This window comes from Musa acuminata, chromosome BXJ3-4 (genome assembly GCF_036884655.1).
Source record: "Musa acuminata AAA Group cultivar baxijiao chromosome BXJ3-4, Cavendish_Baxijiao_AAA, whole genome shotgun sequence".
Classification (NCBI taxonomy): Eukaryota; Viridiplantae; Streptophyta; class Magnoliopsida; order Zingiberales; family Musaceae; genus Musa; species Musa acuminata.
Window position 1 is genome coordinate 49,473,221 of NC_088352.1, and position 22,960 is coordinate 49,496,180.

General features: G+C 37.3%; 2 protein-coding genes and 4 non-coding genes across 8 annotated transcripts; 2 read left to right on the forward strand and 4 right to left on the reverse strand.

Annotated features, from left to right (window-relative positions):
- The first annotated feature begins 6,497 nt into the window (after nucleotides 1-6,497).
- LOC135581561 (uncharacterized GPI-anchored protein At1g61900-like) lies at nucleotides 6,498-14,862 on the forward strand. Of its 3 annotated transcripts, none has more exons than XM_065149448.1 (8): nucleotides 6,498-6,696; nucleotides 7,711-7,905; nucleotides 8,000-8,608; nucleotides 10,647-10,892; nucleotides 11,101-11,115; nucleotides 12,818-12,961; nucleotides 13,379-13,423; nucleotides 13,557-13,661. In XM_065149448.1, the coding sequence occupies exons 1-8, from the start codon at nucleotides 6,633-6,635 to the stop codon at nucleotides 13,559-13,561; spliced, it is 1,323 nt and encodes a 440-aa protein (XP_065005520.1). In that variant the 5' UTR covers nucleotides 6,498-6,632; the 3' UTR covers nucleotides 13,562-13,661. The 3 variants fall into 3 exon arrangements, with proteins under 3 accessions (XP_065005520.1, XP_065005518.1, XP_065005519.1); XM_065149446.1 differs by lacking the exon at nucleotides 13,557-13,661 and adding an exon at nucleotides 14,513-14,862 and having other exon boundaries at nucleotides 6,499-6,696; XM_065149447.1 differs by lacking the exon at nucleotides 13,557-13,661 and adding an exon at nucleotides 14,513-14,862 and having other exon boundaries at nucleotides 6,499-6,696; nucleotides 11,104-11,115.
- Nucleotides 14,863-18,641: 3,779 nt separating this feature from the next.
- Nucleotides 18,642-18,713, reverse strand: TRNAP-UGG (transfer RNA proline (anticodon UGG)). Its single transcript has one exon. It is a non-coding gene; the product is annotated as a tRNA-Pro (tRNA).
- Nucleotides 18,714-18,786: 73 nt separating this feature from the next.
- On the reverse strand, nucleotides 18,787-18,858 carry TRNAP-UGG (transfer RNA proline (anticodon UGG)). The gene has a single exon. It is a non-coding gene; the product is annotated as a tRNA-Pro (tRNA).
- A 75-nt stretch (nucleotides 18,859-18,933) lies between these two features.
- On the reverse strand, nucleotides 18,934-19,005 carry TRNAP-UGG (transfer RNA proline (anticodon UGG)). The gene has a single exon. It is a non-coding gene; the product is annotated as a tRNA-Pro (tRNA).
- A 73-nt stretch (nucleotides 19,006-19,078) lies between these two features.
- Nucleotides 19,079-19,150, reverse strand: TRNAP-UGG (transfer RNA proline (anticodon UGG)). The gene has a single exon. It is a non-coding gene; the product is annotated as a tRNA-Pro (tRNA).
- Nucleotides 19,151-19,407: 257 nt separating this feature from the next.
- On the forward strand, nucleotides 19,408-22,362 carry LOC135635217 (uncharacterized). The gene is made up of 2 exons (XM_065146161.1): nucleotides 19,408-19,796; nucleotides 21,929-22,362. Exons 1-2 carry the CDS (start codon nucleotides 19,473-19,475, stop codon nucleotides 22,106-22,108), a joined length of 504 nt encoding a protein of 167 aa, XP_065002233.1. The 5' UTR covers nucleotides 19,408-19,472; the 3' UTR covers nucleotides 22,109-22,362.
- The last annotated feature ends 598 nt before the right edge of the window (nucleotides 22,363-22,960 follow it).

Here is a 22,960-nt window from a genome sequence, read left to right on the forward strand (position 1 = left end):
CTCATTTTGACTCGAGAACAGTATCGATGATAACGATATACGACCCGTCAATTGCCGCATATTTTTAGACGACAGCCAGCAGCTCTATATAACATCCAATTAAAGACCATCATCAAATGTATTATAAATTGTAATGGGGATAGGCAATGAGTAATGGGATTAGGGGGATGTGTTTACCACGGGTAATGGAGCACATCGGATGGCTGCCCCCGGGGGGGTAGGGGGGTGGTTGAGTGGCCGCGAACCCACTCGGCTTTGTCCTCTGCGAACTAAACAAAAGACCACAACTGCCGCACCACGCAAAGCTCTTGCTATCTTGTCGTCCTCTTTCTCTGCTCGATGTTCCACTGAATGAAGCACGGATCGAGCTGCCCAACATGTGAAGAAGACCGGAGGAGCTCCGAGTGGTGCAACCCACAAAACATCAGCGGCAGGAACGGGAATGGAAAATTAAGTTGCATTCTCTGCGGAGCATCCCTCCGTCTCTCTCGGAAGAAAAGCCCTCTCGACATCCGGTGAATCAGATGCATAACGTACATGATAATGCTGTCATTTGCAGCTAGACAACAACAAGCATTACCGAATATAGAAAGCGGAAACAGTGATGTGTATGTCCAACTACTCGTTGGAGATCCCACAGATCGATAGCCAGAAAGTTGCAACATCTGCATGCTGCAAAGAAATGAAAGAGATGTGGTCATATGTTTCACCGGAGGCTGGAGAAACAGTGTGTGTGTGTGTGTCTCTCTCTCTCTCTCTCTCTCTCTCTCTCTCTCTCTCTCTCGGTACCAGTGCCGAGAGGTAGTATAACCAAATCTCTTTTTGGTGATGGTGACGACTCAGAGACCGTAGCCCTCCACCGGAGGACACTCAGCGGCTCTGCTGGTCCCCCGCAAGTACATCTTCTTCTTGCCATCATAATTGGGCCGGCAATCCTATAGCCTGTGGGGGGTCACGTTGCCTTGCAGCACTGGAAACCACCACCCACCGAGGGAGGCAGATGCACAGGTTTTGTTCGTGTATTTTATTTTCATTTGGTTGTTCTGTGGAATCAGAATCCAGCCTGAATAATTTGAGCTGCTCAAAGCTCAGATCCTTGGAAGCATTTCTCAGGCTTTGTCTCCTCTCAAAGGCTTTTTTTTTTTTTATCAATCAGACCTTATAATTTTCTATTCTTTGAAGTAAGAAGTGGGGAAGCTTAGATTATTATAGTCGTGAATGTGTGACCGTGTTTTGCATCATACTGCTCCAAATGAACATGATTTGCAGGGGAGAGGAGAAGAACCTACTTAGTGCATGATAAGCTGATAGAGATGTGGCCATTTGGTAGGTCGTGTTTGTTTGCCAAGATTATTATTAATCATATCATGTCATTTATTGGGCTTCCGGTTTGGGTCATTCGTCAAATCCGAAACGCCTCGGCCCATAAATAGGACCCATAAAGATGTGAGAGAAACATAAGGATCTCTCTCTCTCTCTCTCTCTCTCTCTCTCTCTCTTTCTCACAGAGAGACCTTTTCATATAATTTAAAAGAAAGAAATATCGAAGAGAATTATACTCATATAAATTTTTTTCTATTGAGGACTAATAAAATTAGAATATGAAATAATAAAAAATAAAAAAAAAATTATAATATCTCCGTATAATTTTACATCACGTGATAGAGAAAAAGTTTATAATGTCTCGATATCATGTTCCGAAGCAATACAGTGTTACATTACTATGCTTATAAAGGAAGTGCATCTTATATGATTGACTTTCAAAAACTCAAATGGTATAGAAAATACAAGCATGATGATCTCCCACCCAAAGATATAAACTCATACATTTCAAAATACAAGCATCTTATAGATTAAACTCAAGCTCCCACCCAAACATATAAGTATGAAGCACATCGCGCACTTATTGAGTATGGACATACATACATAATCTTGATTAAGGTTGAAGAAGGTTTTTTCGATGGATTATGTAAACCAAGAAATAATATGATAATATTATCATATTCTTTGAATCAATTCAACTAATGAGTTTTTTCTTTCACATCCCAAAACATATTAAGTCCCTAGAAAGTTCTCGAGATCAAATGATGTATGATAAGTAATTAGGAGAGTCTTTCACATCATGATTATCTCGCAAGAAATCTTATCATAATTGAGTTTTATTTCTATTAGTTGATGATTATAATAAGAATATAATTAAATTTATAATATATTTTATTTAATTAAATAGATCATATAATCTAACATTCTCTCACTTTATCCATTGATTAGTAAGATATGAAAGAATTTAAAATTAAAATAAAAAAATAAAAGTTCTCTAAAAATAATCTTACTTAATTGGATTCTAAAATTTAAAAAGTTATTTTATATGTGCCTATGAATTTTATAAAATATATTAATAAGTTTAATAAATATAATAATATTATGTTAAGTGCAACATAAGTTAAATTGATTGTATGTTATCAATATAATATTTACTTCTATATGTATCACAACACTATTATTAAGATAATTATATTATATACATTCAACTATAATATATATATATATATATATATATATATATATATATGAATAGGATAGTAAAAATAAATAATTTTAATAATAATATTAATAATAATATTCATTCAGATGTATATTATTATATGTTTTATGAGTTACTCATAAATCTAATAAATATATTCTTTCAAATACTTTATACTATATAAGACATTAATCTAAAGTTCTTAATTTATATTAATTATTTTTGAACTATTTTTTCTAACCAACAAATATTTTATACCATGATGCATAGAATTACTAATGTACTTGTTATTCTTAGAGAAAAAACAATTATAATATGTCACAAATATCTTCATCAACTTAGCAATTAAATATGACAATACCAAGAGTTAAGATAAAATTTCACAGTCATAAGGTTTGATTAGGGACCTCAAAACATGCTATAAAATCAAGTTTTCTTATTAATTATATAATTATTCGAAGTAGATTCTCATCTTAAATTATCTAAATCTCCTAATTATGTATGTTATTATGAATATTATTTTTTTAATATCATTTAGGGCTAATTTCTTAATAAATTTTATAAGTTATTAGTCTAGACTACTTTGACGGCTTAAGACTAATATAATAATATAAAATATAATTTAAAATATCTTATAAATAATAAAATACTTATTATAATTCATATTTGATAAGTCTATCATCTTAAGCTATTTTTGTAGCTATTAGCTGAATAAAACATATATATGTAAGTTACAAATGATATTCATCAAGTTTTTTAATTTGATTTACATTTAAACAATTCAAGATTAATAAAATAATAATTATAATAATTATTAAATATTAATTATAAAATATTAATTAGAAAAAAAAGCTCAAATGATAAATGTAATCATGGTATACATGAATAATGCCTTTTATGTGAAAAATAATTATCATTTCATAATTTTTCTTTCATTTTCATGTATTTAATAACCACATAAATATCTAAGATAATAATTAAAATATCTAAATAACATAAGTAGTTAAATTTAACAATAATAAATTATATCACATGAATAAAAATAAAATATCTATAACTTATTTTCTATTTAATTTTGATAAAAATATTCATCAAATTTTATGATAATTTATTATTATCAAATTATGGTAGCGAATCTAATATTATCAAATCAAAAAGGAAAATTATAAACAAAGGATATTATAAAAAATAATCAATTTCATGACGGCATAATAGTAATTTTATAGTTAGGAGCATAAGTTATAAATAATTAATTTTTAAAGAGTAAAAATAAAAATGAACTAAAGACATAAATTAGAATTATTTGATTCCGAAAGATAAAAATATCCTTGTGGTTAATAAAAAAAAGAACTCTAAGGTCGTCATTATTGCGTTCCACAATGTGTACGCGAGTCCTCGTCGACGGTGTAGCGATCATCCATTACTTACACGTTGCCCATAGTTGTGCAATGAACGATCATCCAATATCGTGTTTTGGACTGTATTAGGAAGGTCTAACAGTACTATGATATATAAAAGAAAGCATAATATTAATAATATAAATAATCATGATTTGTATTGATAGTTAGATTTAATATAGTATTATTATATTTAATATAAATAAGCATAACTTTTATTTTATTTATTTAATTTTTTTATAAGTTACCAAATAAATAGTACCACCTAATCAAACAACAACTGTTCGAAAAGTTCATTATTATTCTTCTTCGCTTATTTTTGTTCTATTATCAACTGATGTTAGTATGTGATTGGTTTGCGAGAGTTACGAGAGACACTTTGAGAGGTAGCTTTAGTTGAGGAAAAGTTGGTGGCCCCTAAATTATCGCCGTCGGAGACGGGTGAGTAGTGAACATACATAAATACATCTGGAGGCTTACTTTTGCATGTTAATTTATCCTTCCTCGACGGTAATATTAAGTCCTTCCTAAAAAGAGTATAATCTCCTAACAATTGCACTAAATTTCAATGTTTAACGTCCTAACAATTTATCATTAGATTCACTTGTATTATGTTGTTGATGTACAAATCTAGCTATATAATAAATAGCAATAGGAGTCAGTTGTCGATCCATATGATCATTATATACAGTGGATAGAAAGAACAGCATAGTGTACAAGGCTAGCTCTTACCGTGGTACCAAACTGGTATAAATAAAGAGAAAAAAAATAATAATATTTTGCTAGCGTTGTGTGCGTTCATGTACTATTAATTCTATATTTTAGATTATTTTGTGTTTGAAATCTTGAGTTTTGGCCCGATTAGGAAATTGAGCACGATAACAATTCTGAATACCTTTGAGAGATTGAAACGTACCTTCATGAATGCCTTTGATATATATAGTGAATGAGAGATTGAATTTTACCGATAAAAATTACCTTCGATATAGTGGATGAGAGATTAAATCGTACGTCGGTGAAGTCGAAAGTTTTGTCCGTTTAATCTGTCACGGATAAATCCCCTTATAAGAGAGACCATTTGATCAATCGATCATTAGTATGACTTATAGGTTCATGAAAAATTATCCACTTTGGACGATGGGCGTATCCTATACAGTTTTGTCTTTTGGAAGCATGCGAGCTTCAAAAAGCACATTTAAGGGTAAAGGATATCCGACGGACTTATGAGCCCTTGATTCCCATACTCAACCAACGTATGACTAAATGATCTTATTAATGCTCCTTATGGTAGGGGAGCCAATGACTTATAAACAAAGTGCACGGTTCAGGAGCAAGTTTGCTCGATCGAGATGCAGGCCTCGGTCCTTTCTTTTAGTATCAATATGATAAGAGATAATTTGGTCCATCGGCCATTGGTGTGGCCTGTAGGCTCATGAAAAATTATCTGCTTTAGGTGATGGATGTACCCGCATGATTTTATCCTTTCGGAGCATGTGAGCTCCAAAAGGCGTCTATAAGGATAAGGGAGACCCGACGAACTTATAAGTCTTTGGTTCCCATACTCCTCAACTAATATGAGACTAAATAATCTTATCACACTTCAATATTCACAAAAATATATAATATGATTCACAAACAGGTGATCGTGAAGATCAACCAGAAAAAGTTCAATTTTTTCCCCAAGTTTTAAGCTATAAAATAACCTTATCCCCAATGCTATATCTCTACTAAGATTAGTACTAAAATTTTGACAATCCAGTTTCTCTGAATTTTTTTTTTTAGTATTTTAGACTAAAGGAGATGAAATTTCTATTTTTTTCCGAATGAAATAAATTAAGTATTTATTTGATAAGATAGGATGATTGATTACTTATTATAATATCCTTCATTTCAAAATTATTTATGATATGACGTTTTTTTTTTATTATTTTAATCAGGGTTTGTCGTACCGAGCCGTACCGCCCGGTACGGGCGGTACGTATCAGTCCGACAAGTTGTCGGTACGCGGACCGCCCTGTAGCAGTGCTACAGTAACACTGTAGCGTACTGTAGCAGTGCTACAGTGCTCGGTACACCCGTACCGTACCGTACCGAGCACGAGTCGAAACGTCGGTACGGTACGGTACGGCGAACCTTGATTTTAATATAATAATTTATTTAATAAAATTTTATATTAAAATAATTAAAAACTATCATATTGTAAACAATTCAAAAATACTTAAATAATTAAAAATAAAGAATATTACACTTGTCATCAGTACAGAAGCTTAAATTATTAAGACATACATCAGTGCTATATATCATGCTCACTTAAATTATTTATGATATGATGATTTTTTTTTAAATTATTATTTTAATATAATAATTTATTTAATATATAATTAAAAATTTTATCATATCATAAATAATTTAAAAATAAAGAATATTACACTTTGTCGTCATGTTAACTTAATATAAATCTTTTAGCTTCCGCGAAAAAAAAAAAATAATAATGCTGTCTACCTTTAAATCGCACGCGATATTTGCACGCTAAGTCGGAATGTCGTCCAAACTGTTCATGTCGCGTGGCGGCGGCGTCCAACAAGCAGTTGCTCGACGGCGTCATCTTCTGCCACGGACGCCACTTCATCATCGCTAATAAATGAAAGCCTTCGCCACAACCGCCCTCGCCCCACTCTTTCTCCTCTCTTCTCAAGCGTAGGGGAGGCAAAATGGGAGGCTCCCAGCTGCTCTCTCCCCCTCCGAAGCTCCTCGGCTTCATTCTCTTCCTTCTATGTGAGTCCCTCTTTGATCCACGGGTCCTTTCTTTGGCCGTTCACAGATCGCGGATTTTCGCCCTATTTTGCTTAAATTTGTGTTTTTGAGCTGGGTTTTTGACTCAATTGCGAGGGTTTTGCTTGTTTGGTGCCCGTATCTTGCTGATTCTTGATGTTATTGAAGATGTTTCTTCTTGGTTTGCTTATACAAAGGAGTTGTTGGGATTATTTCTTCAAGAAGAGCGGGGATTCTAGGATTACATCGCCCTTGTACGAACTTAGTTCTTCGGTCTTAACGTGGTCGGTCTTCGTTTGGATCCCGAGGGTTTTGATGGGGTTGCGAGGGTGCTGACGGTTTGGTGCCGGTATCTTGTGGATTCTTGATGTCATTAAAGGTGGATTTTGTCGAGGAAGGAGTTCTCGGGAGCGAGGATCCTAGCGTTACATCGCCTCTGCACTAATTTTAGTTCTTGGATCTTGATATATTCGCTCTTCGCTCGAGTTTTGAGGGTTTTGATGGTATTGCGAGGGGGTTGCTGGTTTGGTGCCGGTATCTAGTGGATGCTATTAAAGATGTCTCTTTTTGGTTTACTTTTGTCAAGAAAGGAGTTCTTGGGATTAATTCTTCGATAGAAGCAGGGATTCTAGCATTACGTCGCCCTTGTACTAGTTTTAGTTCTTGGGGTTTGGCGCGATCGCTCTCATCTAGGACTGGATGCCATTGCGAGGGTTTACTTGTTTGGTATCCTATATAATGTGCTACTTCCTTGCTTTAACTTGATCGCCAAAATGCTGAAGAATAAATCACTGAATGCCTTCTTTCTATTCTAGTGTTATATAATTATCTAGCATGAGTTGGTCACATAAAAAGTAATTTTTTTGCAGTCATTTGCATATTCCGCTTCCACTAAAATTTTCAAGACTATTTTAATGCACTCTATTGTAGCAGTGTTTTTTCTTGTTCATGCTAGGCATTTCATCATTAGCAGAAACAGCATCTTATTATAACTTATGGCTAACCTTTATGAGTCAGGGCTGCAAGAATTCTACAAATTGGAGAACGTACTTCTTCATAGCTTTGCGCTGGTGAATCAGCAAATTGAGGAAAAGGAGAACACTTTTATGCTTGCTGCTTCTCCAAATAGTGCGCCACAACCTTTCCTTCCTCTTCTCGCACCTTCCCCAATGGGGACACCATTTTTCCACAACAGTACTCCAAAGTTATCAGGTTTTGACAGCTTCATTTAAATTGGCTACAATAAAGTTAGCAAGTAATTGTTAGGGTCACATGAGTTGCACTTAGTCTTACTTCCTCTTTGCAGGGCGGTGCACATTAAACTTCACTTCAGTTGACAGTTTAATGAGTACAACTGCTGTTGATTGCTGGACCTCTTTTGCTCCTTTCTTGGCCAATGTAATTTGCTGTCCTCAGTTTCAAGCCACTCTTACTATTCTAATAGGGCAATCAAGTAAAGAAACAGGGATGCTTGCTTTGGGTTCTACCCATTCAAAATATTGCCTATCAGATATTCAACAGATACTTGGAAGTCAGGGAGCTAGTAGTGATCTTCAAGAAATTTGTTCAATCCACTCATCTAACCTTACCAGAGGATCCTGCCCTGTATATGATATCAATGGGTTTGAGAGTGTTGTCGACTCTTCTAAACTCCTGTCTGCGTGCAGGAAAGTCGATCCTGTTACTGAATGTTGCAGTCAAATCTGCCAGAATGCAGTACTAGAAGCGGCAAATAAGCTTGCCTTGAGAAATGGTGAATTGATGGCAAGCTTCTCTATCAGTAATAGTTTAATTGAGCATTCATCTAAAATTGATAGTTGCAGAAGCATCGTCCTTAGGTGGTTATCTAGTAGACTCAATACAGCATCTGCCAAACAATTTCTGAGACGGCTATCCAACTGCAATGTCAATAGAGGTAATTTCAAAGGACCGTCTCTCTCCATTTTCTTCTCTAAAAATACTGCTCCAAATCATTGATTAATGAACAACTGCATTTTCCTTTCTTCCTGAGTTTCTTCTTGATGGTCACACAGTATTTCACTAGCTTAAGTTCAATTTCTTTAAGATTTTATGAATTTTCTTGGAAAACTTAGTTGGCTTGACCCTAGTTGATTAATAAAACAACAAAACTAATGCTAGAGCAAAGTTCTCCATGTGATAATAAAACACTAACCAGAGAACAAACACCATTAATACATCACATCTTGCTCATCAACATTTTGAACTAGATAACAAGGACAATTAGTGCCTGATATTATTCTGACAAACTAAGATCAACTGTATAAATAATTGCTTCAAACACTTGGTCCAATCTGACTGTGTACCTTGAAATCATCCGTTTTCCTTGGTTGTGCCCATATGCCTTTTCAGGCATCCTCTAGTATGCACTTGAAAAAAATTGATTCCTTGAACCCTTTGCAGTCACCTGATCCTTGACGTAAAAAAAGCACTTCCATTTATATGATCTCATATCGCCAAGGTTGTCAATTCACTTCCTATCTACGATCTTAAGAAGATCCATATACTCAGATTCTAGGATTGTAAATCCTGCAATGTTTGAGAAATCATTGATGGCTAGAGGTAATTGATGCATGGCAACTTAGCTAAGCATAGAAATCCTTGACAGCTTTCCGTTTTTTGTTTTGAATTATTGGACATTAATCCTTGACAGCTTTCCATAATTAACAACATAAAAATCCTGGACTGTAATCTCATCAAGGATTTAAATATCAGTTTTATACTGGTTTCAGTAACTTATATGACCAGTATGATGTTAGGATACCGGATTATATACTAGCCCGTCTCACCTGAAATTATCAAATAAAATAATAAATAAGATAAAATCAAACTAATGTGTACTAGTATAAGCTATATATTTTGGTATCATGCAGCCTGGGATATCATGTTCGGGTCACAGTCTATATTCAGAGGTGTACATTGATTCTCAGTATTGGCAGGTGCATCGTGGGTACACCCTTTTGTCAGTAAGTTGGTTAACCAATATATAACAATGAATGTGTACAAGACTTGACCCATATTTAAAACCTTGAATGTCATAATTAAAGAAAAAAACTCATCAATAAGAAACTCCTGACCCAGATTTTTTTGCAGAACTCAGTGTTTTGTCAAGGTTAGCTTTCTATTATCTAAGGAGATATTGCAACTACTTGAACCTCCTGATCACTCTATGAATCCTTAGTTGGTAGACATACAGGTAACAAATATTTTTAGACTTCATTGAGGCTTCCACACAGTAAATCAAACTAAAAAAGCGCTCAAAGCCCATGGAAAGCATGAAAAAGCCATTAATTCCATAGCCACCATCGCCTAGTAGCAACAAAGGGAGGCCGCAACAGCCTATGGACAAAGGGGAGGAAGGAAGAGAAAAAGGATAAAGGAGAGGAAGACATCAACCAAAAAGAGAGAAGTGGAGGGGAGGAGACGGGCCACAGGGACGGGAGAGACGATTGCCCATAGATAGAGGGGGAGGAGAGAGGATAGAGAAGAAGGGAAGGGAAGGCAGCTTATACAAAGTGAGGAAAGTAGAAGGGGGGAGGAAGTAGAGAGGTGTCTGGCCATTAACGAAAGGCAGGAGATAAGGGAGAGAAGAGGGAGAAAAGAGGAGAGGGTATAAAAGACTGGAGGAGTGAGGTAGTTGGATGGGGCAGCGGTTCATAGTCACATAGGATAGAAGGGAAAGAGGGGAGAAGAGACAGGAAGAAGAGGAAGGAGAGGAGAGGAAGATGTGACTAGCAAACATATTGATAAGAGGTAGTAAACCTTTGCTCAGTGGATGTGGCTGGGCAACAACCATCCGCTCGAGAGATCTTGGCAATGATACCCAGATTGGATTGCTAGAATGGTTTACCTTTAAGCAATGATATCTTTTGCTATTTCCTAAATGATTGTTCTGTTGGTTTCCTGTTCTGCTCAATGTGCTTCTATTCGTGCAGTTTGTCCACTGGATTTTCCAGATACCAAGGCTGTTGCAGAAAATTGTGGCAATATGATTAAAAACAATACTACCTGCTGCCATTCTATGGAAAATTATGTGTCCCATTTACAGAAGCAAAGTTTTATAACCAATTTGCAGGCTTTGAGTTGTGCCACCTTGCTTGGTCTGAAATTGCAAGAAATGAATGTTAGCACAAATATTTATAGTTTGTGTCAAATAACTCTCAAAGATTTTTCACTCCAAGGTTAGTGCCATCAAGGTTTTTGGTATAATTGTAGAATCTACTTTTTCTTCACATTTCTACTTGGGATGAAAGGTGGCTGGTAGTGGAAACTTCTATAGAATTTCACTTCTAATAAACTAATTTTCTTTTTTGAATTGTTAGAAAGTCATACTGATACCATTTTATTTTCCTTTTCTTTGGATTGTGCTCGGTTCTTGGAATGGCAAAGCAGTTGGAACTCAAGGTAAAATATACTGTTCAGTCCTCCTGTCATAATTTTCTTGTTTGCTTGCTGATTTCTTTTTTTGTTATAATTTGTTTATGAATGAATTTAGGAGCTAAAAATGTGGTTCTGTTTATTATTAATCTCTGTAGCTTTGGCAGAGCAAACTGTCTTGAGATGCTTCAACTTTCCTGCATAAAATGATGCCCTATTAAAGTTGAGCAAGCTGTAACATAGACATGTGCTGGCTACTTATGAGCAGTTTCCTTTGTATAATTTGTAAGGTCTAATTTCTGTGTTACACTGGTTAATCTGAATTGTCTGGAAGACATTACAAAGGAATCAATGATTTAAAGTTGTAATGGTCTTTTATTAATGCTTAGAACTAGCATGTGTAACTGATGCCTAAAGTCTATCACTATGGCTTTGTGAATGATAGCTGATTTTACTAATTCATTTAATTGGTCAGATACTTATAATGAGCTTTCCTATAACTTTGGCAGTTGGTTTTCACAATGATGAATTAATGTTCAAGCTTTTTAGTCATGTTAATGGTCTAATATCTTGTACGACATATGTTTAGGGAATTATGTTGTATGAGTTAAGATTAGTGACTTAATTCAGAATGAGAAAGTTGATAGATGCGTAACTGATTGATATGAGTACTAAAAGGAAAAGAGATCTAAAAGCATCCCTGTGAAACAGCACCTCTCTGTTAAATCCATATTCATATTTGCATTCTCCTAATTAGTGCAAATGTACATCAATACCATTGCAATACAGAAGTTGCTATTAATATATTATGCTGAAAAAATGATTGACATAAAAGAATACAAAATGAGTGAACACAGTTGAGAGTTCAAACTCGTTTTTGATAAGATTCTTAGAGGAACATACCCAAGAGTCTATCAAGTAGAAATTAACCTTTGTATAGACTTTAAAAAGTCCCACGCCCAAACTGGGAGTACATGACTACATAAGATCCAATTTTAAGGGATATATGATCTTTTGAATTTTAATGCCTGATGACTATGGTGACTTCATCGGCAACTGAAGTAGCATTCATGAGCAAGAAAATGCTTTAAATTGGACCCTTGTTTGACACTCTGAATTACCCTCTTAAAATGAAGATGAAAATAAATCAAAAATTTCAAAGTACTAAAATGTACATATTTAGAACTTGAAAAAAGTTGGACAAGTCTAAAATCGAAAGTTGAGTATATCATGAAAGGTCTGATCATCTGGGCATGATAATGGAGCCATTTCTTCTTCTTTTTTTTTCCTTTTTGAAGATGTTGAGCTACTTTCTACTAAGGCACATGTGCCACAGAAGAGTGACTTGGTAATCGTTTATTAGGCTAGCTAATGGTCAGTGATTTCCACCTTGTTGTTCAGTGTAATGCTACTAGTTAGGCATAAAGGCAGCAATGGGCATCAACGCTACTAGTTTGGACTTGGGAACTATGTTAATTGTTGAAGACAAAGGTGACCCAAATTACCAGATTGAGATGAAACAATTCCTGAGAACCACATCTAAAATCAGACAATCCTCAATTTTAACCACCCCTTTTAAGCCTTAAATAATTGCAATTACACATGATACTAAGCTTACTCTTTTTGATAATTGTGGGTACTCTTCTTTCTTTCTTGGCTGTGTACACAGAGAAATGAACTCTTGTTCAGTAAAATTATTTAATTTGCTGATATTTGATATATTTTGTAGAGTCTGGATGCCTTCTTCCAAGCTTGCCGTCAGATGTAACTTTTGACCCATCTTCAGGGATCAGTTTCACTTGTGACCTGAATGACAACATTGCAGCACCATGGCCCTCTGCATCTCAAATATCATCATCTTCATGCAACAAGTGTATGCAAATCAATTTGTCATCTAACTTTCATGGCATCATTTGTTTATGATCTTGTTTTGATTTGCTAGACAATGGTAGGTACTTTGTCTACAATTGTATGCTCAAGAGGTTTACCCTTAACGGTCAAAGGTTCATTGCATCTATTTGGAAGAGTTTTCAGTGATAAACACATGCTGACTTGCAGTGTCATAGACTGGTCCGAAAGTCTTCTATTGTTGTTATAAAGATGTTTCTGTTGTTAACCAAACATCTCCTGTTCATTAAGGAAACTTTAAAGAGTTCAGTTTACACAATTATGGTTCTTTTTTTCCTTGATTTTCATCAATTCAAGCCTTTCTACCCCCTCTTTTCTCCCTTCTATTACATGACTTCCCTTTTAGGAATAAACCTTTGACATGCTCTTTTGATTTTGGCAGCTGTTAATTTTCCAGCACTTCCAGCTGCGACATCTTCACAGTTTGGTAAGATCATAACTTTACTGTCGATGCTTATTTGTCAACCATTTGTGCCTAAAGTGATTCTCATGTTTAGCATACTATATCACTTAACACATCTTTATACTTTGTTAGAAACATCTTTTTAACTTTTTTGCAGATTAATCCTCAGCTAAGGTTTCTTAATATTGATCGGCAGTTATGGTAGTGGATGCTCGGTTCCTCCATAAAAAGTTTTGATGGCTGTAGTTGTTGATGCTTGATGGTGTATTTAGTGTTTAATTTAGTTTTTTTACCTACTATGGTATTAGCTGTGAAGTCCACAGCATTGAATGCCATATTCAAATGAAGGGTTCAGGAAGAGGTCTTAGTTCTTGGGTTTATGAATCTAGTTTCGTCTTGGAGTCTTCTTAAGCTGAGTATAGTTAGGTTCTCTCTGATACATTTTACAGGTCAAGTTAGTCTAAGACAATGGTTAATTGTGGACTTTGAAAATGAATGTGGCTAGTTGCATGGTAATCCCTTGCACTGAGCTTTATCTTAGTTGCAAAACAGCAACTGGAGGACTCAAAACAGGCTCGGGTGACTGAAGTCCCTTCTCAACTTGTCAATCCTATCCCCTCACCATGGTACAAGGAAGGGACACTAGAGACGGGATACCGATCAGAACTAATTGGTTAAAACAATATTGTCATCCAAACACAAATTTATCCATTCCAGCACTCCAACTTTTCCAAATTGCTGATGACTGGTTTCCGTCACTTTTAAATAAATTGCCATGCTTCAGGCGCAGTCCTGGTATTTAAGAAGCAATTTCTCAATTTGACAGAGCAGCAGTCTAGCTACAAACACGTCTTCTTTCATCTGAGAATTCCAGATATACAACTAAATTCTTAGCTGAAGTTTAAATCATTATTTCACAGGTCAAACTGTTTTATTGGTTGGATTCGCTCATCTTTGTCCAACTTGTCATTCAGGCTGTTTCTTAGGATTCATCTTTCAGAATAGTTCTCTGATTGCGTTTACAAACTTAAACACTTGCTTGTCTCAGGTAGTTGGGACATTTTTACCTTGTTGTTTTGTGGAATGCTTCTTACATATTGATTTCTTTGTCAGGTCTAATTGCAGCAGATATGATGCTTAGAGTGGTCTTTTCTTTATTATTGTTACTTGTGATACTGCTGTGATATGCTTGTGCTCCAAGAATGGTAATTTATAATGATGCCTCCAGACATGTTCATGCTGGTCTTCATATCGAACAGAGGTTAGCCTTTGATGGTGGGACTTCCCATCATCTTCAACAACATGCTGCATCTGTTAGAAATTTTTACATCCATATTTTTGGTTCCCTGATTGTTGCGATGAGCATAATATATCTTTGTAAGATAGAAAAGAAAAAAGTTTCATGAAAAGGAGTGTCCATGTAATTAATTACAAGTTTTTTTTAATCTCATTGAAATTTCTTCTATGCTTAACCTGAATCCTAGATCAGATGTAATCTACATAACTGAGAATGGTCATCTCATATGTTAGAATTTATGGTAGCTTTCTTGCATAGACCGCATGAAGAAGCTAAACTCGGCCAGTCTAGGTGAGTAACTTGTATAAATTTCTTCTCTATGCAATTAGATCTTCAATGTAAATGACCATGTAATACTGTCAAATAAATTGTCATTTTCTGAGTAGTTGAATTTATGTATGTGTTATTTTGTTGAAAGTCCAAAAAATGTTATCTTGTTTGCTGCTTATTGGTTTCATGTATCATTGGATAAAGTTTTGCACAAAATGGGGATAATAAAGTTTTTTGTTTTTTCTGTGGTAAAAAAATTAAAGAGTAAGATTTTCCACACCGTCATCATTTATATGTACTGATGATTAGAACCAATGTATAAAAGGTGGGTGAATGATATTGAAATTTGTAGTTCATCTGGCAACTAATGGAAAATGCTGTAGGAAGTGTGGTAGTGTGTGTCACATGAAAATATGAAAGATTTCTGCACAGCATACTAGTGCAAGAATTCTTTCCTTGTTTGGAATTTTTAGGTTAGCAATTTTTTGTTGTATTGGTAGTTACAGTGGAGATGATTCAATTAGTATCATCATCCAAAGTATTTTGGCATTAGAGAATTGTTATGACATAATGAAGTGGAGATGAAGGCGACCATTCCAAGAAAGTCATGGGTTTGTCACAGGTATGTTAAAATATCAACAGTGTCACTTCCGATACGGCGGTTGACACTGTCCCCCCTTTCTACCGGGTTCACATCACCTTGATCTATATGATTAATATACACAAACCCACACCCTCTCTCTCTCTCTCTCTCTCTCTCTCTCTCTCTCTCTCTCTGTGGGAGGAATGGGAATAAAAAGGATTGCACCAACATCTAAAAGTAACGCACACCTAAACAAGTCTTCATCATCATCATCATCGTCGTTGATATGTCGGAAACTAGGGGGTTCTACTCAATTCCGATACCTCCTCGAGTATACTCTGCAGGTTGGGTCTCCAGCACCGGTCCCTGTTCTCGGTGCAAACCCCACCTATCGTTGCGATATCCGCAAGAATCTTCTTGAGCGGCAATCCCTTTTCGTCCGCTTGATGTAGCAGCTCTTCCAGTTGCTTCTTGCTGATCCTGATCTTGATCTCCGTGGAGGCCACCCCTTCTTTCCGACATATGGAATTCTTCCAGTGCAAGAATTCTTCCAGTTCCTTCTTCGCCGGCGGGTTCGCGGATGCTGCAGCAACTCTCTCGGTCTTTTCTTCTTTTCGACAATGTGCGGGACTCGGGAGCTCCGCCGCCTCCCATTCCTCCTCGTCCACCCACGAGATTGGCTTCTGTAGATCGATGCAGTTCCCCATCTCTCTCTCTCTCTCTCTCTCTCTCTCTCTTCTTTCGAAGGCGAACCGAATTGAGTCACTTAATTTTCTTCGTGGTACCGAAGCTTTACGTAAGCGGGAGACAAAAGAGCCCAAGATTCGGAAGAGGCACCGAGAGGATAGCAGCTCCACCAGGCTTGCAGATGGAGATCCAGACATAGGATAAAAATGGGGGAGTGTGTGACCCACTGTGCTGTCCACGCGGCATACTGTGGTTGGTTTATAATCGAGCCTGCCTGCAGCTCCACTAAAGTTGACCTCTCCCAGCCAATAAGAATAGTTTCTATCCCAACTTTATTGGGTTTTAGTTTTACCTACCCGTCTTGTGATTGGAGGTTGCGTCACGTCGACTCTGAGTTCCCTTCACTGGCGGTAGCGCACACCGGAGTCAGGTGTGAACGGGAGCTTGGTAGGAATGATTCTCACCACGTGCCGCGCACGTTGTCCTTCTCGACCGCCCTCACGTCGACTCGACAGCTCGCTCCATCTCCCTGTCACGGAAAGTGGGGTTGCTGCCGGGGGGACCATCTTTCTCAATCTTAAAGCATTAGCCGAGAGATAGCGTCCTGCGATTACCCGCAGGAACTCGGGGCTCTCCCTGGTCAAGGGCACCGATCTCAGCGACATACATCGAGCTCTTGGTGTGCACGGCAAGGGGATCACAACCCCTCGTGGAGAGGAGGAGGGCTCATGCCTGTCGTAGCCCAAAGTAAAGCGAGTAGATCCCATCGTGCGTCAAAGTCAAACATCATGTTCTTGTTGCCTTCAAAGCATCATTCTTTTTATTCATGGATTAAGATTATCGCCTTCTGATGTGTTATGGTACCTAATTGTTTGATGTTAGAGGTTAAAGAAGACCTGTAGATATCTTATGATATCTAGATTTGTTTGTTTGAGAAAGAAAACAAGGAGAAGGAAGAAGGCAATGATCCAGTTCGATTATGATGTCAGGTTGGAGGCACTCGTAAAGACGTACTTTGATATCTTATTTCTCAAACTCCTCACAAATTAGTGTCAATCAAATTAATGTGGTTGCCAATGGCAACGGAGGTCCAAATCAAACCGGCACGATTGCCAGAAGGGAATGCATGCATCGAAGCCATCACCAAAAATTTCATCTCACTCGCAAAGAAAACAGCAAACAGGGCCTGCCCGTTCACTGTTCAGTCTACTGTGGTGCCCTGTTCCAAAGTAAGCTTTCTCGAAATGGAGAAAGCCACCAAGAATATATCTGCCAGCAGCAGCAGCAGCAGCAGCAACAATTGGTTTCTTCATAAAGCCTGATTAAACCCCCTGTACATTCCTACACACTGACAAGCTGGAAAAGAACCCCATGTATGATGACAGTAGGATTCAAAATGTTGTTTTGATGCCTTCTAGTCTTCAAAAAGCTTCTTTGCATCCTTTCTCAGCTTCCGGTACCCGTTTCCGGGAATCTTCTCTCCCTTACTCGTATCTGAAACGTCCACTGCGGAACAGATGCTCGAAAGGAATCCTCCACCGCCTGCCACCCTCTTGTTATTTTTCTTCTTCTTCTTCTTCTTCTTCTTCTCCTTCTTTCCACTTGAGCCGCCGCCCGACTTGTTGCCGCAGCTTCCGCTGGTCGATGCTGTATCTGCGGTCACTTTGTTGTGTTTCTGTTGGGAGAAATCATTGTGGACCAAGTTGAGCCTGCTGCGGAAGTAGTCAATCTCTTGCGACATCAATGAGGCTATGGTCCCTCGAGCACCGACCTCGACCTGAGACGGCGTTGACATGGCCTCGAGGTTGCAGGAACTGCTCCTAGTGTTTGCTTTAATGGCAGCATACGGAGGGAGGGTGATGGTAGAGTAGCGTAGAATGGTGTTGCGGTTTGGTGGGAATTGGTTTCTTTGGTGCTTTGAGGTGGTTGGTGGAGGGGCAGTCTCCGCGTGCGTGCCTTCCACATGAAGCATCCAATCGCTCGTGTATGCAACGAACGAATCGAACTCGGAAACGACAAAGAGTTCACGTTGATTCCATTAAACACGATGTTGGGAGGACTCGCGGGGTGTCGAAAGCTTTTCGCATGAGATGAGTGAGATGTTTCTTGTTCGCAAGAGCGTACCTAATCCTGGAATTTCTATCCAAATAAATGTATAGGTTTCAATGCATCCATCTTCCATTTTTTGAACTCTTTTTTATGTTCGAAGTGAATTAAAATAGGATCTTAAATTAAAATGGGGATGTTATGATGCATCCATCTGCCATTTTGAACTTTTTTTTTTTTAATGTTCGTAACGAATTAAAATAGGATGCTCTGAAAAGGAGGAAAGAGTGGCTCTTCTTCTTCTTCTTCTTCTTCTTGATGAACCAGAAAACAAACAAGTAAAACTTTCAAAAAAGGAAGGGGCATTCCGAGAATCGAACTCGGGACCTCTCGCACCCAAAGCGAGAATCATACCACTAGACCAAATGCCCTTATTTTTATATTATTTTTAATCCATAATAAATTAAAATAGATATCTAAGTGAATTAACGACAAAATAAAATCGGGGCATTCCGAGAATCGAACTCGAGACCTCTCGCACCCAAAGCGAGAATCATACCACTAGACCAAATGCCCCGAGCGCCATTTCGAATCATTTCGGATTCATAATCAATTAAAATTAATAACTAAGACAAAACAAAATAAAAAATTGGGGCATTCCGAGAATCGAACTCGGGATCTCTCGCACCCAAAGCGAGAATCATACCACTAGACCAAATGCCCTTATTTTTATATTATTTTTAATCCATAATAAATTAAAATAGATATCTAAGTGAATTAACGACAAAATAAAATCGGGGCATTCCGAGAATCGAACTCGGGACCTCTCGCACCCAAAGCGAGAATCATACCACTAGACCAAATGCCCGGTTCGTGAATAGCCTTCTTTCAAATCCTTCTCTTTCGTGTGTTCTTGTCACCCGTCACCCTGCTTGGCCCCAAAGTAGATAACATTTTGCAACTGAGCCTGGAGGCCCAAATCGGTTCGAAGGTGAATCGTACCAAATTAGATAACGACGAACGGCTTGGTTTGTTCGCAACCATGTCGAGGTGACATTGTCAACGTGGCAGTTAACTCGCTCGCTCGCACGCATTTAGCCATGCCTCTTTGCATGGTCGCTTAGTCCGTGTTACAGATTGTATTCCCTTGTTTTCTTCTAGATCTGAGAGAGAGAGAGAGAGAGAGAGACATGGGACTCGTCTCGGGGCTTGTTGACGCAGCCGTGGTGCTCTTCTCCGGCGTGTTGGCAGTAGCGGTGCCGCTGATCGATGCCCAGGTGTGCCTCCCCGAGTGGCTGTACCCGGCGCCGCTGTTGGAGTTGAAGCGGTGGTACGGCGAGACATATGGCGACTACCTGATGGCCGAGAAGCCCCACTTCTTCACCGGCCTCGTCTGGGTCGAGATCGCCTTCCTCTGGCCACTTTCCCTCGCCAATTTCTACGGCATCCTCGCCCGCCGCCCTTGGGCCGCCACCACCTCCCTCATGGCCGGCGTCTCCATCGCCACCTCTATGGTATCTCCCTCTTTCTTCAACTAAAGATCTCATCTCTTTCCGATCTTTTTGTTCTTTTCTTTTCTTTTCTTTTTCTTGAAAAGATTCCTCTTTTTATTTAGGGTCTGTCACTTCTTTTTGTTCGCTCTTTTGTGTCTGTGTGTGTGTGTAGTAATTGTCACTTTAGGGTTGGATCATGGATCATAGTCTTAGGTCGTTTTTTGTAAGATTTTTGATGTGAGATTAGCCTGTGGTTTGTTGCTAGATTTATGTTGTGGCATTTTCAGTGACGATGATTTCAAGAAAAAGAAAATAAAAAAAGGGCAAGAACAGCTTGTTCGGTTCTTGATTAAATGAACGGCAGGTAAAGTGGTCGACGGCGGTAATTAATATACTGAATTGAAGCTAGGGTCGTGAGAGTGACTTATTGAACAACTGTCTTGTTTAAATTCGATAGAAGAAAGATCTAACTCCTAAATGAAAGTTTATGAAGAGGCTGTCTGAATTCGTGGCTTGCTAAGTTGGATTTCTGATGTTCTTTCTTTATTCTTATATTCATATTAAAGTCGATACAACAACCACATACACAACACTTTCTAGCTGAATAAAATTTAATTTACGATTGGATAAAGCAATCGAAAGATCTCTTGACTGGAAAAAGCATGATAAGGAGCACTGTTAATCGATGCTTCTACAAATAGTTCATATATGTCTGTGTTTTTGCCAAAAACACACGTTTGATGTAATATTTAAGCAGGAATGGATTTTATCTTTTCAAATGACTTAATGTGTATTGATTGTAAGTAATTTTTTTATATTTTCCAGTTGTTGACAAGTGTCATAATTGTATTTTTTTTTCTTAAAATATGAAGTTTTATCTGCTGCAACAAGTCAGCCAATGTTTGGTCACATATGCATGATATGTCCTCATTTGTTTTCCGATTTTTTGTTATTGAACTTTTCAACAATGCGAGGTTCTTTATGGTTTCTTTCAAAAACAAAAGCTGCGAACATGATATTTGTGATGAAGTATTTGATTGTGCTTCTTTTTAGCTATCTTTTTTTGTTGCCTAGACTTTTATTTCTTCTTTATTTAAGTGTGCTACTTTTATCCCACTGAAAACATATATATATATATATATATATATATATATATATATATATTAACGTGACAGCTTCAATATCAGAGTTTTGAATGGACGCATATGGCACCGACATGTGCTCATGAGTTGATTTATGTTTGTAAACAGAAAAAGAAGTGGTTATATTGATGTTGGATTTTGAGAGAGCTTATAAACTTTGTGAATTCAGGTTTTAGTCACTGTTGAAACTAAAAAAACTAATATTCTTTCTAATGTTGAAAGATGTCAGTAAGTTAGGTGAGCGAGGGACTAATGTAGAGCTGAGAGACGCTTTTTCTTCTCTTCTTCTTGATCCATGTAGAAGATGGTTTGGATAAAGAAGTCAAACTGGCTTCTCCAGATGGCTGGTTGTAGAGACTGGGCAATGATCTAGTGAGTCGTGCACAAAAAATTTTGAATCTGCAATTTGTTGATTTCACTTGTTTAGTTTACATGGATAATAGGCCTCCAAGTATCCAATTCATTAAATTGCACTATATTGGCTGTGATGTTCAATGCTCAAGTAGATTTTGGGGGCTGGTGCTGGCGGTAGCTTCAGGCTACCTACATTGGCTGCTCATAAGCGGTAAATTGTTGTAGCTGTTGATGTTAGTTTCTACCATCACTTTATAATTTTTTCTATATTAAGAGTGAACATTCTTCATGACTTTTGAAAAGGGCACCACTTTTTAGTTGTCATCCTACTATGTCGAAACAAGAGAAGTGCAACAACTTGAAGTCTCAAGGGATCATTCGATATTCTAAGCAGGAATATAAAAATGCTTTAATTATCTTATCTTGAATTACAGCGATTGCCCATTGTGTTGCTTTCCTCCTGCATGAACTGATTGCGCTTGAATTAATCTGCTCAACACTAGCCATCCCCAGCAGCTGTAATGATGTTTATGTTAAAGTAGGTCGTTGTTGATGTTTGTATGTAGTAATTCTGTAATTCTATCTCCTTGAAATGTTTTTGACCTGTTCTGTAATTCTATCTTGTTCACATAAAAATGCTGAAATTAATCATTTCAGGCTGCTATAATGGCGGAGTTGCTAGGTTCTGGCAGAGCATCTGACCAGCTGCTTCGAATGTATGTTCCTTTTGGGGTTTTTGCGCTTCTAGCTATTTTGCGGGGACTCTTCTCTTGTGCTAAACCGCGACGCCCCACGGCTACATCTCATGTCCCTACAGCCAGGAAGAAGAGGGCATAATTAACCTGCTGGTGTGTTTCTCGTATGGATGAGAATCCTGTTGGATATCTTCATGCCTGATCCTCTTTTGCAGTTGTTTTCCTTCTCATGATGCAACAACTTTTGCTGTTAGGTACTACCTTGGAATCAGCTTTTGACTCCAAAGTTTTTCTACTATTCATTGTGTTTGCTCTGACTCGCACGTTGATGATTGATTGAGTTGCAATAGTTTGTTGAGGGCATCAATGAGTTTAATATCTAATTTCTCCTGTCCAGCAATGTTGTCTGCCTGATAATAAAAGTGCAATTGCATCAATGGTTACCAACATAAATGTAGGATGGTCTTGAGGAATCTACGGAGGGATGAATCAAATTCTGTAAGTAAATGTTTATGAGCTTTGAAAATGGAGTGGGTTGTGATCATCATCGCCATTTGTTAGTTATTTCAGCAATCTCGAACAACATATGGATGTTGTTTAATGCTCCAACATTTGATACACAGTGGGCTCCATTGACATAATTTTTTAATTCATATGATTGTGACTTGATCCCGTGAAAGTAGAGTTCCGTACAGAAACGGTTTCGATAATTTCATCAAACCTGTAAATAATCGTTACAGAAAATCTCTTATGGTTCTTTAAATAATCGTTATAAATATAGATTTCGTAAACTCCGAATGATTATACGACTAAGGATCCAATACGATCCGTCGATAATTAAAAATCTTGATAAGTGCTCACGTGCTTATCCAGTCATGTATTACTCGGGTATCTCTTAATGATTATGCGACAAAAATCCAATATGATCCGTCGATAATTAAAAATCTCCATAAGTGCTCACATGACACTGATGTGGAATAAGAGAGTGAATTAA

What these genes read in the sequence shown, in the direction of transcription:
- LOC135581561 (XM_065149446.1), top strand. Translation starts at nt 6,633, where the DNA reads ATGGGAGGCTCCCAGCTGCTCTCTCCCCCTCCGAAGCTCCTCGGCTTC. An exon ending in ATCATCTTCATGCAACAAGT is followed by an intron (nt 12,962 to 13,378) that starts GTATGCAAATCA and finishes TGATTTTGGCAG; the next exon opens with CTGTTAATTTTCCAGCACTT. An exon ending in TGCGACATCTTCACAGTTTG is followed by an intron (nt 13,424 to 14,512) that starts GTAAGATCATAA and finishes TTTCTTTGTCAG; the next exon opens with GTCTAATTGCAGCAGATATG.
- LOC135635217 (XM_065146161.1), top strand. Translation starts at nt 19,473, where the DNA reads ATGGGACTCGTCTCGGGGCTTGTTGACGCAGCCGTGGTGCTCTTCTCC. An exon ending in TCTCCATCGCCACCTCTATG is followed by an intron (nt 19,797 to 21,928) that starts GTATCTCCCTCT and finishes TAATCATTTCAG; the next exon opens with GCTGCTATAATGGCGGAGTT.